Source organism: Mesitornis unicolor, unplaced genomic scaffold (genome assembly GCF_000695765.1).
Source record: "Mesitornis unicolor isolate BGI_N332 unplaced genomic scaffold, ASM69576v1 scaffold15242, whole genome shotgun sequence".
In the NCBI taxonomy this organism is placed as follows: Eukaryota; Metazoa; Chordata; class Aves; order Mesitornithiformes; family Mesitornithidae; genus Mesitornis; species Mesitornis unicolor.
In genome coordinates, this window is record NW_010169964.1 from 92,022 (window position 1) to 106,055 (window position 14,034).

General features: G+C 46.8%; 1 protein-coding gene across 1 annotated transcript in view; it reads right to left on the reverse strand.

Moving 5' to 3' along the window:
* SUFU (suppressor of fused homolog (Drosophila)) overlaps positions 1-8,525 on the reverse strand; it is an 84,320-nt gene extending 75,795 nt beyond the window's left edge. Inside the window, exon 1 of the mRNA XM_010179537.1 lies at positions 8,394-8,525. Coding sequence (XP_010177839.1) covers positions 8,394-8,494 — 101 coding nt within the window. The 5' untranslated portion in view covers positions 8,495-8,525. The remainder of the gene's footprint in view (positions 1-8,393) is intronic.
* Positions 8,526-14,034: the final 5,509 nt, after the last annotated feature.

The window sequence follows — 14,034 nt, forward strand, 5'->3', positions numbered from 1 at the left end:
TGAGCAGGACAAAACAATGAGCCATCTGTGCGCTCCTCCCTCCTTCCCTTGTCTCTTCCCTCTGGGCTTAAATCAGAGCTCCCCAAGAATGGTCATGTCCCCCTTCACCTCCGCCCACCCTGTTTACATCCTCCAAAAAACAGTTTTCTGGCCTTTTTAAAAAAAATTGCTTTTTGTTCTTAAGATCCATTGCAAAAATCTTCCTTTAAACCTCAGCCCTTTGTCAGGTGCTATCCCATCTCCCCAGCTTTGTCAACTGATCAAAAAATGCCTCCCACCAGACCAGCTATTCCTTGTTTATCATCCCTGGAGGCAGAGTGGCACTCAGGAGCGCTGGCCACCCCTTTGTCCAGGGAAGGCAATACCATCTGAATGAGAGACCACCAAAGATTTGCAGCCCTCTTTTGTTAGCCTGGTGTCACTGCCTATTGGGCCTCGATTCAGAATGGAGATGACAGTAGAGAGGCAGCCGAGTTCAGTAATTGCTATGGAGTTCCCAGCCTAGGAGAAAGAAAAACCAACAGCTCAGATTTTGAAATTAAATCGGTAATTTTATTACCAATGGTAATTTGTGTTTACCAGTTCTAACCACTGTCTCACCAAGAAACACAGATTGTACTAGTGCTAGTGAGGAAGGCATGATCCCCACGCTAAATCTGTGTTGAAAAAAGGGGGGATTATGTCTGAATAACAGCATTCAGATGCATCTCTTCAAACATTCATTTTGTTGTTATCATTATTCCGGCAAGCAAAGGGATAAAAAAGTCAACTCTCCTTTGATCTCACTGTGGAATGGACACACAGCTCAAAAAAATGCTTTTACCTTCATGTCCCACTGAAAAAAATAAAAAAAGCCCTCTATCTTTAAATTCTTGCTTTGTAGAACATCCTAAACTGATCTTTATCACACACAACAATCTCTCACTAGAAGAGCCAACTTTGATCCCCAGTCGCTCCTCTTCCCAGCAGGCTGAACTCACCCAGGGAGCAGGGCCTGCAAGCTCTGCCGCATCATTCAGCACAAACCCAGCTGGGAGATGGGAGTAAGGAAGCCTTGTTTCAGGCCAGCTCTCCTCCTCCCATGCCAAGATCATAAATGTCAAAGTTCTGCTGACAAAAAGAAATCATCCAGCTTGAACACTGTGCCCCTTGCCATGCATGGCAGCAGCTCTTCTCACTGGGATGCACGTGCAGATTCGCTACTGAGCGGGATGTGGGGCTTGACTTCAGTAACACCCAGCCACAAACCTCCTTCCAATCTTTTTCCTCTTTTTTTATTGAAAACAGTCCTTCTTGTAAACTCAACTACTGTACTGTAAACGTTAAACAAATTTCCTTCAATGCTTCAAAAAGAAAAAAATCCAACTATAGCACAGTTCAAGCGTGCTCTTGTCCCACAGCCTCCGCAACACAAACACAGATTCACCGCAGCACAAAGCGGACTTCTCTCTGTAGGTGGCCTACATCTTTCGTGTAACTAATGGTGCTAGCTGCCTCCAACAAATGACATTTGGAAGCCAAGTGCACTTTGCCTGGGAGGAGGGAAAAAAGATTTCCCCATGGTGACCACAGCTTCAAGGGAGGTCTGCCCCCAGCAGAGAAACACAAGTCTTAGTCCTGGTGCACTGCCTCAGGGACACCTTCAATGGGGCATGTAAATAGGAACGATGCTTGTGTTAACTGTTTTGGAGGTTTTTTTTGGCTGGGGAATAAGGAATTGAACCTCACATGATCACACTCGTGCATGTGCTTCTTTAAAAGGTACCCACAGTTTTTGAACGCATTGGTCAAATTCAATCAAGTTCTTCAAAGGAAGAGTTGTCTCCAAAATACCACATTTCTATGAAGTAGGCAGGAACAGACAGGCATGAGGGAAGGACGTACGGGCACTCCCAAGTAAGCAAGTTTCAGTAGAAGCATAACTGTATTTCTAGACACCAGAGAACACAGAGGAGAGAGTTGTTAAAGGTATCTTCATTTTGGGAAAAGCTCAGTCTAACTCATATCTTTATGGACATGAAAAAAATCTGACCACATTAAAAAAACAGATCTTATTGTCCCCTTGCAGGTAAGCTACTTATTTCAACCATGATGGATTCTCAAATAAACTATCATTAAAATAAAATACTTTTTTTTGTCACAGAACTCCCTAATTCTGAGGCCTCTCCCTTCTCACTCTTCCGTGAACCTTCCTTTCCCCTCTGTCTCGGAAAAACATCCAACTAGAAAATAAATAAATTGGTCACATCTGAGGTCAATCTCTGATGGACAAACAAGAGATCTAGGAAGACAAAGGAAGTCCAGACTGTGGTGCCCATCTTGGACCCTTCCTCTTCCAAGTCCTAGCTCTTGTACCCTTTTCCTAAACTGATGCTTACCAATTTCCCCTTCCATGTCATTCCCTTTAGCTGGGGCAGATGCCCCACCACCAGCAATGGTGCACAGAAGAAACGTTTCTTCAGTGCGCTGGCTCCAGTTCAGTTCCCACAGATGAAGCCATGGCAACACGAAGCAGGAAGGTATGGAGACCTGGAAGCAGGTCCTCAGAGTGACTGTAGATGCCTGGAATTTCACTGCTGTGGTGGTTGTTCCTCACAATGAACCCATCAGAGTTGCACCTCACAAAAGTCTGACCCAAGAGCAGAACCACTATTTTCTGATCCTGAGCTTCAGGATATGTCCCCAAAACTCAACCTTCCCTACTCCATGTGCTGCAGTAGTTACCGCACTGCTAGCCCTGACACAGCAGGTGTCCTTTAACTTGAGACTTAATAACCCAGTGAAACAAAATTAGGAAGAAGAAGGGAGGGTTTACATATCTATGCTATTAGTTAAGAAAGTCCTCCGGTTCCTCTGTGTGAATTTTACTTCAAAGCCGCACTTGAAAGAAACTAGACACCATGAAAGGTGGAAGAAAATCTTGGGTTTTTAATAACTCCTTGAATTCCAGGCTCAACTCGCAAACTAAACTGACTTACTCTTTCATCTCTTCAAGGTAGATATGCTGAACACTACAAAATCTTACCTGAAATATGGACCCACGACTACCACTACGTTTCTCTATCTTCCCAAAGACCCTTTATTTTATTGCATTTTCATGAAAACAAAGAGGGGCAGAGTCAGTCTCCACCATTTTAAAAGCATTCACTGTCACCTTGGAGTTTGGTGTAATATTTCAGCAGTGCTTTAGGCATGTGGTTTATAAAGCACTTGGGGACCCATTAAATACCAAAATTTAAGGCTAAAGGCTGGCAAGCTGAGGGCAGTGAGCTTTTAAATTTATGAAAGGCTACAGAACTGAGAGGCCACTAAAGTGACAGCTGTCAGCACCACTCCATCCTACATTCATGCGGGCTCAAAGGAGAAGCCAGCACGCACTCAAAAGAAAGAGAGCACTCGTTCCAACTTTCAGGCTATTTTCTAAATACTCTTTTCAAACTCCTTTCATACTCGGAAAAAGCCTTCCAGAAAACATCCACTCCTCTGCAAGCCTTGCATTTGTTACCTGATCCAGTTTTGCGCTCCTTTTTCTTCCTCCCAGCTCTAACAAGCATCCTTGCCCTTTTACAAGTTAAGGTCATTCAGAGGATCTATACAAGCCAGCAGAACACAAGCTGGACTGGGGATCTTGAAAGGCTCCTGCTTACCCTCACCTTTAATGGGAAGGCACCACCCACAGAGACACCACGTTATCCCAGCATGCACCGCTCGCTCCTGATCCACATGGTAAGCAGCACAAATCAAAAGGGCCACAGCAAGCGGGAACCTGTTGTCTCTGCGGGTGGTACCCTGCATCTGTACTGGAGATGAAGGCAGCTGTAATCTCTTCGGGTTTATGCAAATGGATGCTGCCTTCAACTCCTGTCTTGCTGCTGGGGGGGGGGGGGGGGGGGGCGGGGGGGCAGAACCAAACCCCCCCAAAAAACCACCACACCACCCTTGTCAATAAGTTCACATAGATCAGGAAACTCAGTTATTAGATTTTGCATAAAAAACTAAACATCAAAACACAGTTAGCATGTTTCTTGTCAGGATGTGGGAAGGCCACAGATACAAATCTTATCTCTTAACCTAGCCATAATTTAAGTTTTGCTTTCTATTGCGGTTCTTAGTACAACCTTGCAATTTTAATACAAATAAGACTATTCAAGGTTTTCAGGAATTCTATCACATCGTGATTCTCATTTTCTACGCATTTTCAAAACTTAACAAAGAGAGTGAGCCCTCAAACTAAAAGAACAGCTTAATTGGAGATTCAGCCTTGGCCTTACTGCGAACTGCAGATAGAAGTCAGTCTGTGAAAAACCACATTGCTTCCTGGCTCTCTGCACAACCCTGCAAACCCCTGCGCCAGCACAACCCAGGGCTGGAGCACATCACGGCACTGCAGCAGCTGAAGCTGGCATTGCCACTGATGCCGTCTGAGCCCAGCCACTCTTGCTGATGCTGCCTTCCTCAGGCACCCGCTCTCCACGTAGGCAGAAGGCACCAGCACACCTGGAAACCACAGCAAGGATCAGGTCCCTGTGCCCTGGCCACGTTCCCTGCTGCTGATTTTGTTGTGAGGCTGTAGCTGCCAGCAAGGGGTGGAAAAGGGAGCAGGACCCATCTCCTCTCTCACAGCTGCACCTGCCAGATGCTCTCTGCCAGCGTGCTCACATGTGACACACGCACTCATTGCTGCAGTGCACAATCTTTCCTTCAGAAAGCAAGAACAGTCCGAAAAAAGGCTCTGCTCTACCCCTGCTGAGTAGATTGAAGAAGTTACACATCCGTTTTGATTTTAAAGTACATACTAAAAAGTTAAAAATTGAGAATAACTTGCAAAAATGTCCCAGAAGGATTTCTGCCGCCACTCAGGTTGTGCAACACGCTCGACTGGAGAGACTTTTTCCACGCAAGCAACTTGGCATGAAATCCCACTGAAAGGCCTGCGGTTCCCTAACGCTGTCATGACGTCATGATTTAGGATTTTTAGAGCAATCAGCCCAGCACAGCTGGTGTCATGGTTGCCATTATACCATGAAACACTGAGTGATTTTATATGAAAAAGGTTTCCTCGTTTTAAATTCTTAGATTTCTTCCATCTTATTCTGCGGACTCTTAAAACCAGACTGGTTCTGTAAGCAGAGTACAGCTGATATTTAAGCAGAGCAGGAAACAGTGCTGCCTTAACTGAAAATAAATCTGTCAACAAGGAGGCACAGGGAGAGCTCCACTTTAGACTTTTCAGGTTCTTATTAAAAAATATAAATTAAAGTCAACATTTTCACATTACTTGCTACATCTGTTTGCTATTCCGTTATAAATAAAAATACAGGGACCTCCAGTTCAGCACTGGTTCACACACACAAATAAAGTCTTTTTCATTTAATATGGCATTCTAATTGGTCTAGATTGTACTGTATTACCAGAAGAGATCCACAAGAAATAAGCTATACGTTACTCAAGTCCAGCTGAAAGATTAAAAAGACCTTTAGCAGTGTGCTATCCTTCACTTTCTAAAGGATGAAGAACAGTAAGGTTTTGGAAGCACATCCCTATTGTAGGAACTTTACTGGCTGTCGCAAGCAGATCCAGCTCTGCACTCCTTGCAGAGAGAGCTGGGAACCCAAAAAGCACCCCACAAACTAAATCCTGTCTCCAGGGACCTGGGCAGTTGAGCAGAGTTCAGTTTAAAGGAAATCTTCCAAAGATTTAAGCAACTCTCCTGTCACCTCATGCTCTTGCCAACCATCCTGTAACACACTTTACCTGGGGCAGCAGAATCCCAGTCTTTCAAGCAACAACTGATGCCCATTTTCTTAAAGGCTTTATTAAATTTCCTGCCAAAGAACAAGAGCCTCCCCAGCGCACAGGAAAGTCACCACATTCCTGCAGTGTGCACCCAGTGCTGATTTGGTGGTGTGCAGTTCACATGGCAGTTGCATTTCAAGAGTAGATGAGTTTCAAGAGTAGACAGTCACAAACAGTGACTGCTGTTGGGAGCAAGAATTGCTGGTGAGTGCTCAGCTCCTTTGAAAATCATCTCTGCCTGTCTACGGTGCTTGCCTACCAGGTGATAACTTCAGGTTCAGTCTTGAAGAGATGTGTAGGTTTTGACAGCTTTACCACTTGCATAATTGCATATTAAGACCTTTTTGCCATAAAGGCAGAGCCAGCCTTCTTGACAGCACAATATAGTATTACGTTTCGTAGCTCTAAGAATGAGGACAAAATAAAGGTGACAGACTGCAGACAGCTGAACATCTTGGGGCAAGTGACACAGGGACACCCTGCTGTGGAGCCAGGAACTCTGTTTTAGCTACACAGAGAAGGGAAACACACACATGGACTCAGGGCACAGAGATCACTGATGGATCTGAGCAGGTCTGTGCTCAATAGATTAGAGCCAGCACCTCCAAAGCAGTGCAGCAGTGAGGGCTTGCTATTTGCTTGCGGTGCCCAGCTGCAGCAGCCTCTGGCAGCGCGATGCCAAGGGCAGCAGAGGCACGTGGACTAAGCCTCCTCCCAGGCTCACGTACACACAGGGCATTTGCAGACTTCAGACCTCCCAGAGCACGGCACAGGCTCTGCTCCTGCTTCAGTCGCCAGGTCTTGGAAATTGCCTGCAGCCTATGTCTAGAGATGGGAGTTAAATCCTGTGCCCTGCAACCAGCAAAAGGCATATTCCACTCTCTCAATCCAAATTTCCAGACCAAACCTTATGACAGTATGAAGAGCTAGGAGGTCTGGTGCCAGAAAGTTATTTAAAGTTGTGACATTCCACCTGTGTGATACTTTCACTCCTCCAGCCCCAAGCTTTTCACTACAGAACAACAGGTTTTGGTCTAGCAGACAGGTTTTGGAAGTGAGAAGCCAAAGCAATGTGCCAGGGCCAAGGAGGGTGTCCTTACATAATTTGCTGCTGCAGTCATAAAAACACATAATCCTTCATGCCTCCAGCTGAAACTCTCATGTCCACTCCCTGCTCTCACCCGAAACCATCAGGAAAGAGTCTGAACAAGAGGAAAACCTCAGACTGATGAGTCACCAAAGAGAAGTCAGCACAGCACTTACTCCCCCCAAAATTAGTTCATCAAATCAAGGTGGTCAAACACAGGTCACCTCATCTCAGCAACCTCAGATGTTCAGTGGCAAGGATTAAGTATCATGATCTGAGAACAAAGGCACCATGTGAAGGCCTACATCATCCATGGTAGAGTCTCTTGTGGAAGCAAGGGAAGGAAGCCCTTAACTTCACTTTTCTTTATTTCTTTCCCTTGCTCTACCTTTCCTCTGCCCCAGCAACTGATGACTGGGCTCTGCTGCTAGTAGATATGTTTGTTAAATGTCCCAGGCAGATCTCTGTGACACTAGGGTCCTTTATAAGCTCCAGTCTTAACAGACTTGTCTTCTGAAAAACAGTCCTGTAGCCACAACCATGAGGAAAAAAAAACCAGGAGAAACTGCCTTGAGGACATGGGTAAGGTTAAAGAAACTTCCATTACTGCTGCTGTTGTAAGAGAAGCACCTGCGTGGAATAAAAAAAAAAAAAAAAAAGGTGCCTGAATCTCAACCAAGACAAACAAAAGAAGGAAAGCTTGGGAGAACAAACGGGCCCTTTGCTGCACCATTCATCAGCGACATTTACCCAGCAACTATGAAACAGCGCAAAACACAGTTTCACTGAACAGTGGCAGCAGAAACCTTCTGCCATTTCTGGCTGGTTAAAAGGCAGCGTTCACAGCCCCAGGATCACGACAGCTTGGCTACTGCTACCCACTGTAACTGGAGTTAAGGAGCAAGGTCAGTAAAAGAAAGACAAGAATAAGGTCAGATAATATTGCTTGCCTGGTCTAATCCAAAGTGTCTGCTAAAGACCATCCATTCCAACAAGATAAGATAATGATTTACTTACTGGAGAAAAGACAGTCAAACAATTGAGTTTTATGCTTCTGTTGCACAGCCACTGGGGTGGCAGCTCACTGGCAGTAACACTGCTGTGCCAGCAACAGGAAAAATGCCCTTGCAGCAGTTTTCCAGAGGAAGGCATTTAACATGCACAGGGAGGGCTCAGGATTGAAGCGTATGACCATAACAAACTACCAAGAGTGAAAAACACAATATGACATTCAGTTAAAATAAAATTTCCTAACCAGTTAAAAGGGGGGGGGGAAATCACTCAACACTGACAAGGAAATTTATTGCATTTAAAGCCTGCAGAGCAGAACACAGTAATTCTTCTACACCCAAGAACAGGCACATGTCGCCCCATGCAAGATCAGGGCTAGGGCACTCGCACCAGAAAACCAGTTCAAACAATTAGAACAGCAGGACAGGGTTTTAACTATGCTCCCTCAAAATGCAACACAAAACACAACACGCAGCAACAGAACTTAAATGGCACTTACTCATGCACTCTGTTGTCGCCATACAAGTCACTTAACCCAAAGCTGACGTAGTGCCAGTGCTCAGGAACATTCAGCGCTGGGTTTCCCAGGTTTCTGTACATGCTAACATAGTCCAGAGGGTCCGGTCCTCCCAACCTGCATTAAAAACAGAAACACTCTTTGGTAAGTTAGTTTATTCAAGACAAATGGGAAGTCTCCACAGGTGCTACAAGGGGACGTACAAAGATCTGCTTCAAAACATTGTGACAAAAATTAAGTTAGTTCAAGTTACCACTAAAAAAAAAATAATTGAGGAGAAAGGTTGGGTTAAGTCCAGAAAGCTTATAGCACAGGATGGCAAAGTGCACGTGTGCAACATACTACAATGTTTTAAATGTTAAAGCATAAAAACCTCTGGAAAATCATATTAAAGCTTCCACAAAACACAAAGAAAATTGGAAAATTGTACTAGTAAAAGAGCAATAGCTATATCTGTACTGCAAGCTCTTAATTCAGTTCAGAGGCATATACCTAAATGTAAAAAAAACAACCCACTGACGGTATTCCTCAAAGCAGAATTTGGAAAGGTTAAGCTTTGAGTAATCCATACTTCTGAACATAAGACATGTGTACCGAGTTTGCATGGCAAGATTTTGGTAGCAGGAGGGGCTACCCCTTGTCCAACAGAGCCAGTGTCAGCCAGCTCCAAGCTGGATCCGCTGCTGGCCAAGGCCAAGCAGATCAGCAACAGCAGCAACGCCTGTGATAAAATACCTAAGAAGGGGACAAGGGGGGAACTGTGCAACTGCAGCCAAAGAGAGGAGTGAAAATATGCAAGAGAAACAACTCTGCAGACACCAAGGTCAGTGAAGAAGGAGCAGGAGGGGGTGCTCCAGAGGTCAGAGCAGAGATTCCCCTGCAGCCCATGGTGAAGGCCACGGTGAGGCAGGCTGTCCTCCTGCAGCCCATGGAGCTAATGGTGGAGCAGAGATCCACCTGCAGCCCATGGAGGACTTCATGCTGGAGCAGGTGGATGTGCCTGAAGGAGGATGTGATCCCATGGGAAGTCCGCACTTGTGCAGATTGCTGGCAGCACCTGTGGACCCATAGAGTAAGATGCCCAGGCTGGAGCAGGTTTGCTGGCAGGACCTGTGACCCTGTGGGGGACGCACACTGGAGCAGTCTGTTCCTGAAGGACTGCACCCAGGGAAGGGACCCATGCTGGAGCAGTTCATGAAGAACTGCAGCCCGTGGGAAGGACTTACACTAGTGGAGTTCATGGAGGATGGTCTGCCATGGGAAGGACCCCACACTGGAGTAGAGGAAGAGCATGAGGAGTCCTCCAGAAGGAAGGAGCAGCAGAAAACAACATGTGATGAACTGACCACAACTCCCATTCCCTGTCCCCCTGTGCCACTGGGGGGGAGGAGGTAGAGAAAATCAGGAGTAAAGTTAAGCCTGGGAAGAAGAGAGGGGTGTGGAGAAGGTGGGCTTATCCTACTCCGATTTGATTGGCAATAAATTAAACTCATTTCCACAAGTCAAATTTGTTTCGCCCATGACATTAATTGGTGAGTGATCTCTCCCTGTCCTTATCTCAACCCATGAGCCTTTCATTATATTTTCTCTCCCCTGTCCAGCTGAGCACAGCCAGACTGCATTAAGCAGTGACCACCAAAGGCTGCAGCCACCGTTCTTGTTACATGGCATAAGGTGTGCCCGCAGAGGACTCCACACTCCTCCTGCCGCTCACCGTCACGACTGCCTGCGCAGAGGCAGGTCAGCTCCCCAGTGAAGGAAGGAATGTGCCAGACTGTTCTGCTCTCTGTTTGCCCTGTCAATCATAAAACACACAGGTAGAAGCAAGCAAGAAGAGGCAAAACATCAAACCACCTACCACAGCCATTTACAAAATAGTGTGAGCAGCTGCTTAACTGTTTCCTGCCTCCAATTCACTTTTTCTCAAGCCAAATGCTCCCAGCTGCTCCAGACAACAAAAACCAAACTAAGATGACCCCCTTCATTCAAACCACTTAATAGGCATCAATTCCCCTCATTTGTGTCATCTGTTCATACCCTGACTCTGTCACCTGCAGGCTGCAGGGCATGCCTGTGGCTCCCTGGCTAGCCCTGGTGGTTTGTGTATCATTTTTATGTGCACCACAACCATTGCACAAAAAGCGTTTGAGCACCTCGGAGTTGTTTCCCAATTAAAGTACTGCTGCCTTATATCAAACGCTGGCAGGCTTGGCAAGAAATGCTTTCTCAGCATCTAGCCTGCTCATCAGCCTCTTGTACCACCCTCCACTACTACTGCTCCATGCCTCCTGGAAGCGTTTGTGCTTCACATGTGGAGATCCATACCTTGCCTTACCCAAGGAAGCTCTGAGGGGACCAAAAAGCAAAGCTTAGCAAAGCTGCAGATATCCAACTTAAGGCCAGCACCCTCTGAAGAGTCCCATCTAGCAGCACAGAGGAAACTCTTGACAAGCAATTCAAAACTCAGGCATGAGTGTAACCAGGCTGCTGGTAGTAAAGCCAGAGTTAGATCCACCAGCTTTAGAAAACACAGTGAGTGCTGAAGAGGCTTAACCCTGAGCTTGCACAGTTACCCTTAGATCGCATTTGTACAGCAATTTCTTGAAGTTCGTTTAGGAGAGACTCTTGAGAAAAGAGGGGTTTTCAGAGCTGGGGTAGCTGGCATTGCAGAACAGAGGTGTTACAAAGTCACTCTGCAGTTCTGCACTGGCCGTGCCACAGACCTGTAGCACCTGGCCATCTCCACAGGAGATTTTCTGGGAAGCAGACACCATGGCTGGGCAGATGTATCCAGCCCTCGCTGGTAGCTCAGCGGCCTGGCAAGAGGTCAGCCAGCACCAGGTCATGCTGACACACAGAGCACCTGTAAGAAGGTGCTTTTCATGGCGAGCTCTGAGGGTAGGAGTTAATGCACACAGGGAGACACCGAGTTTATCACCTGCAAGAAAACTGGTGCCAGAAAGGGCCATGAGAGGAGGTTTCCTGTTGTTTCCAGAAGGCACCTACAGACTCTATGCAGATTTCCAGTGACAATGATACACTATTTGAAATCCTCTGCCCACCTCCTGCTGCCCAACCTTAACAAGTCTGTACAAAGTAATGTATTGTTGTATTAAAAGTAATGCTTGTTGTATTAAAAGGCCTGTGGGCTCTCTCCAGAAGTGTACTGTTCTGCCTTCCTCCTACTGCTGCATGAAAGGAAAAACCAAAGCAGAGCAGGTTTATCTAATATGAGTGGCTTTTCCCTAGGACAGCTTCCCTTCTCTTAAGTCACATAAGGCCACCAGGGTGGCTCCAGGCCAGCTCCGGCTTCCCAGTGGGTCAGTCAAGGATGCAGCCCAGGGCAGGACAGAGGGCATGAGCACCTCGCTCTCAGTAATGGCACTGAGCTCCATTGGCGAGGGCTAAATCAGAGTTACGCAGACTTCTCGTATGACAAGCTGCACCCGCATGGCATAAAAGGCAAACTGGTGAGCAAGCACGGGGAATGCATGTTAGACTCTGAGATGGAGCAGAGTTTGATACTCAGTGGCAGCCTGGGAAAACTTGTTCTCAAAGTCTAGCAATAGCTTGAAACACTCGGAAAAAAACGAGTGCCCCTCTGACGTACCCGATCTTGACCCCTCTCACCAGCACCAGGTTGCGTTGGAGGCTGAGATCTCTGCTGTAGATACTCATTCCAGTGGCTGTGTCCAGAGCATGGCACCAACACCCCAGCCAGTGCTCAGGCTCCCCATGGCAGTAACTCCCGGATTCACGATGGGAGCAGCCAGGTGGAAGCAATTCCAGCTGGGACAGTTGCTCGCCCCCGAGGACTGGCAGTGAACAGCAGCAGCCATGCAAAATTATTCCAAGTTACCTGAGTGGGAAGACTTCAGAGCGAGGGAGGTCAATGTGCTGACCAGCAAACCAATGTGGGAGATGAGCAAGTGGTCAGAGCAGATGCGTGGGGTTTGCAATGCAGGGAAAACACCTCCACCCGCTGAGCAACAAGCATCTCCCACATGCACAAAGCCTACTTCCCAATTGGGTTTAATAACACTTTAGATGACAAATGATTCACTGCTGACACAGGCACTTTAACACTGACAAGACAAACCCTGAGACTGCCCTTTTTCAGGACAGGGACTGCTCCGCGAGCACGCTCCTCCTTAGGGCTACTCAAGCGCTTTCGTTAGGGCTGATGCAGACAGTGAGCAAGTCCTGCCTCAACTGCACCAGGCGAGCCAGACACCTCTCCCTCGCTTCTGCCGGCAACCCCACACCTCTCCAAAGGCCAAGCCTCTCCAGGGACCTGCAGCACTGTGCTACTGGAGTGGTGGCTGTGGCGATGTAGCACCAGCCGACTCAAGGGAGTCAAGCCCTGTCTTGCCCAGAGCAGGCCTGGTCAGAGTTTGTTACCCACTGGTTTACACCGGTGACAATCCAGAGAGACTGTCTTTATAAATTTGGTAGGGTTGGAAGCGATTCAGACAAAAAGCCTGCAGCAGTGAACAATTACACTTTGAAAAACACATCCAGACCGTGCACCTATCCCTAACCACTGCATCCGCAGAAGGACCTGGCACTAGCCTTAAAACAACTACCTGGAGCTCAGCTAGGAACATACCCATGGCAAAAATGCTCAGCAAAGGCCAGTCAGCACAGATATCTATCCAGTTTCGGTGGCAGGTTTTGCTGCTACACTAACTAGTTGAGCGCCGCTAATGCCTGCTCTGGTACATCCTCCCGCCCTCAGCCGCCGTTGTTGCCGGGTTCGACCTCGTATCACAATCTACATATCAGCACACGCGCTCACACAAAGAGCTGGAAGCGTTGGAGGATTTTATTAGGAAGAGCCCAACTTCAAAGCCAGAGGTACAGTACAAATTTGTTACATTCTCTATTCATGGAGCTCATTCAGGAGCAAGAAGGGCAGCCTCGGGGGAAACCCCGTATTTGCATCTGCACCAAGAGCCTTCTTTTGACTGATGTTAAGAGTGCTCTGAAGTTTCTGTGGAAGGAGAAACCCAAAGTGGGCAGAAACAGCTCCACAATGGGAAAAAATTGGAAAATTCCCAATCCATTCACCCTGAGAAGTCCTTTGTGGATTGTTTGTAGCTGCTTCCCAGCAGCTGACAACAGGGCTGCTACTTCACAGCTACCTTCTGACAACCCTCCAGAAGCAGCCCGGGATCCCCCAGTGGCTGCAGACCATAGGTCAGTGCAAGAGTTTTCAAGCACAGGACCTACATTCAAAATAGGTTTTGAAATAGGTAGAACTTGGGCTGCACGGCTGTTTTTTTCATCACCTATCACAAAGTTAGGAAAGTACAAATTTGGTTTTTTCACCTGCAATTCTATACATCAGGATATTTCACTTAGAGATACTCAACCATGTTTGTTTGTTTGTTTTTTTTAAAAAAAGGGGGGGGGATACTGGATATCCACAGAGTGAAACTCCCTCTCAGCATGTGGCCTTTACAAATTACAGCCAGGAACTCTTCCAAGAAGTTCCGATTGCAATCACAAACTCTCTCCCAAGATATGCAAATTGCATTTAAAAACAGACTTGAAATAATGCATGGGGCTAGGCTCCTCCATTTAACAGGTATGTATGCGGTTTCACAGATTCTCCAGCATT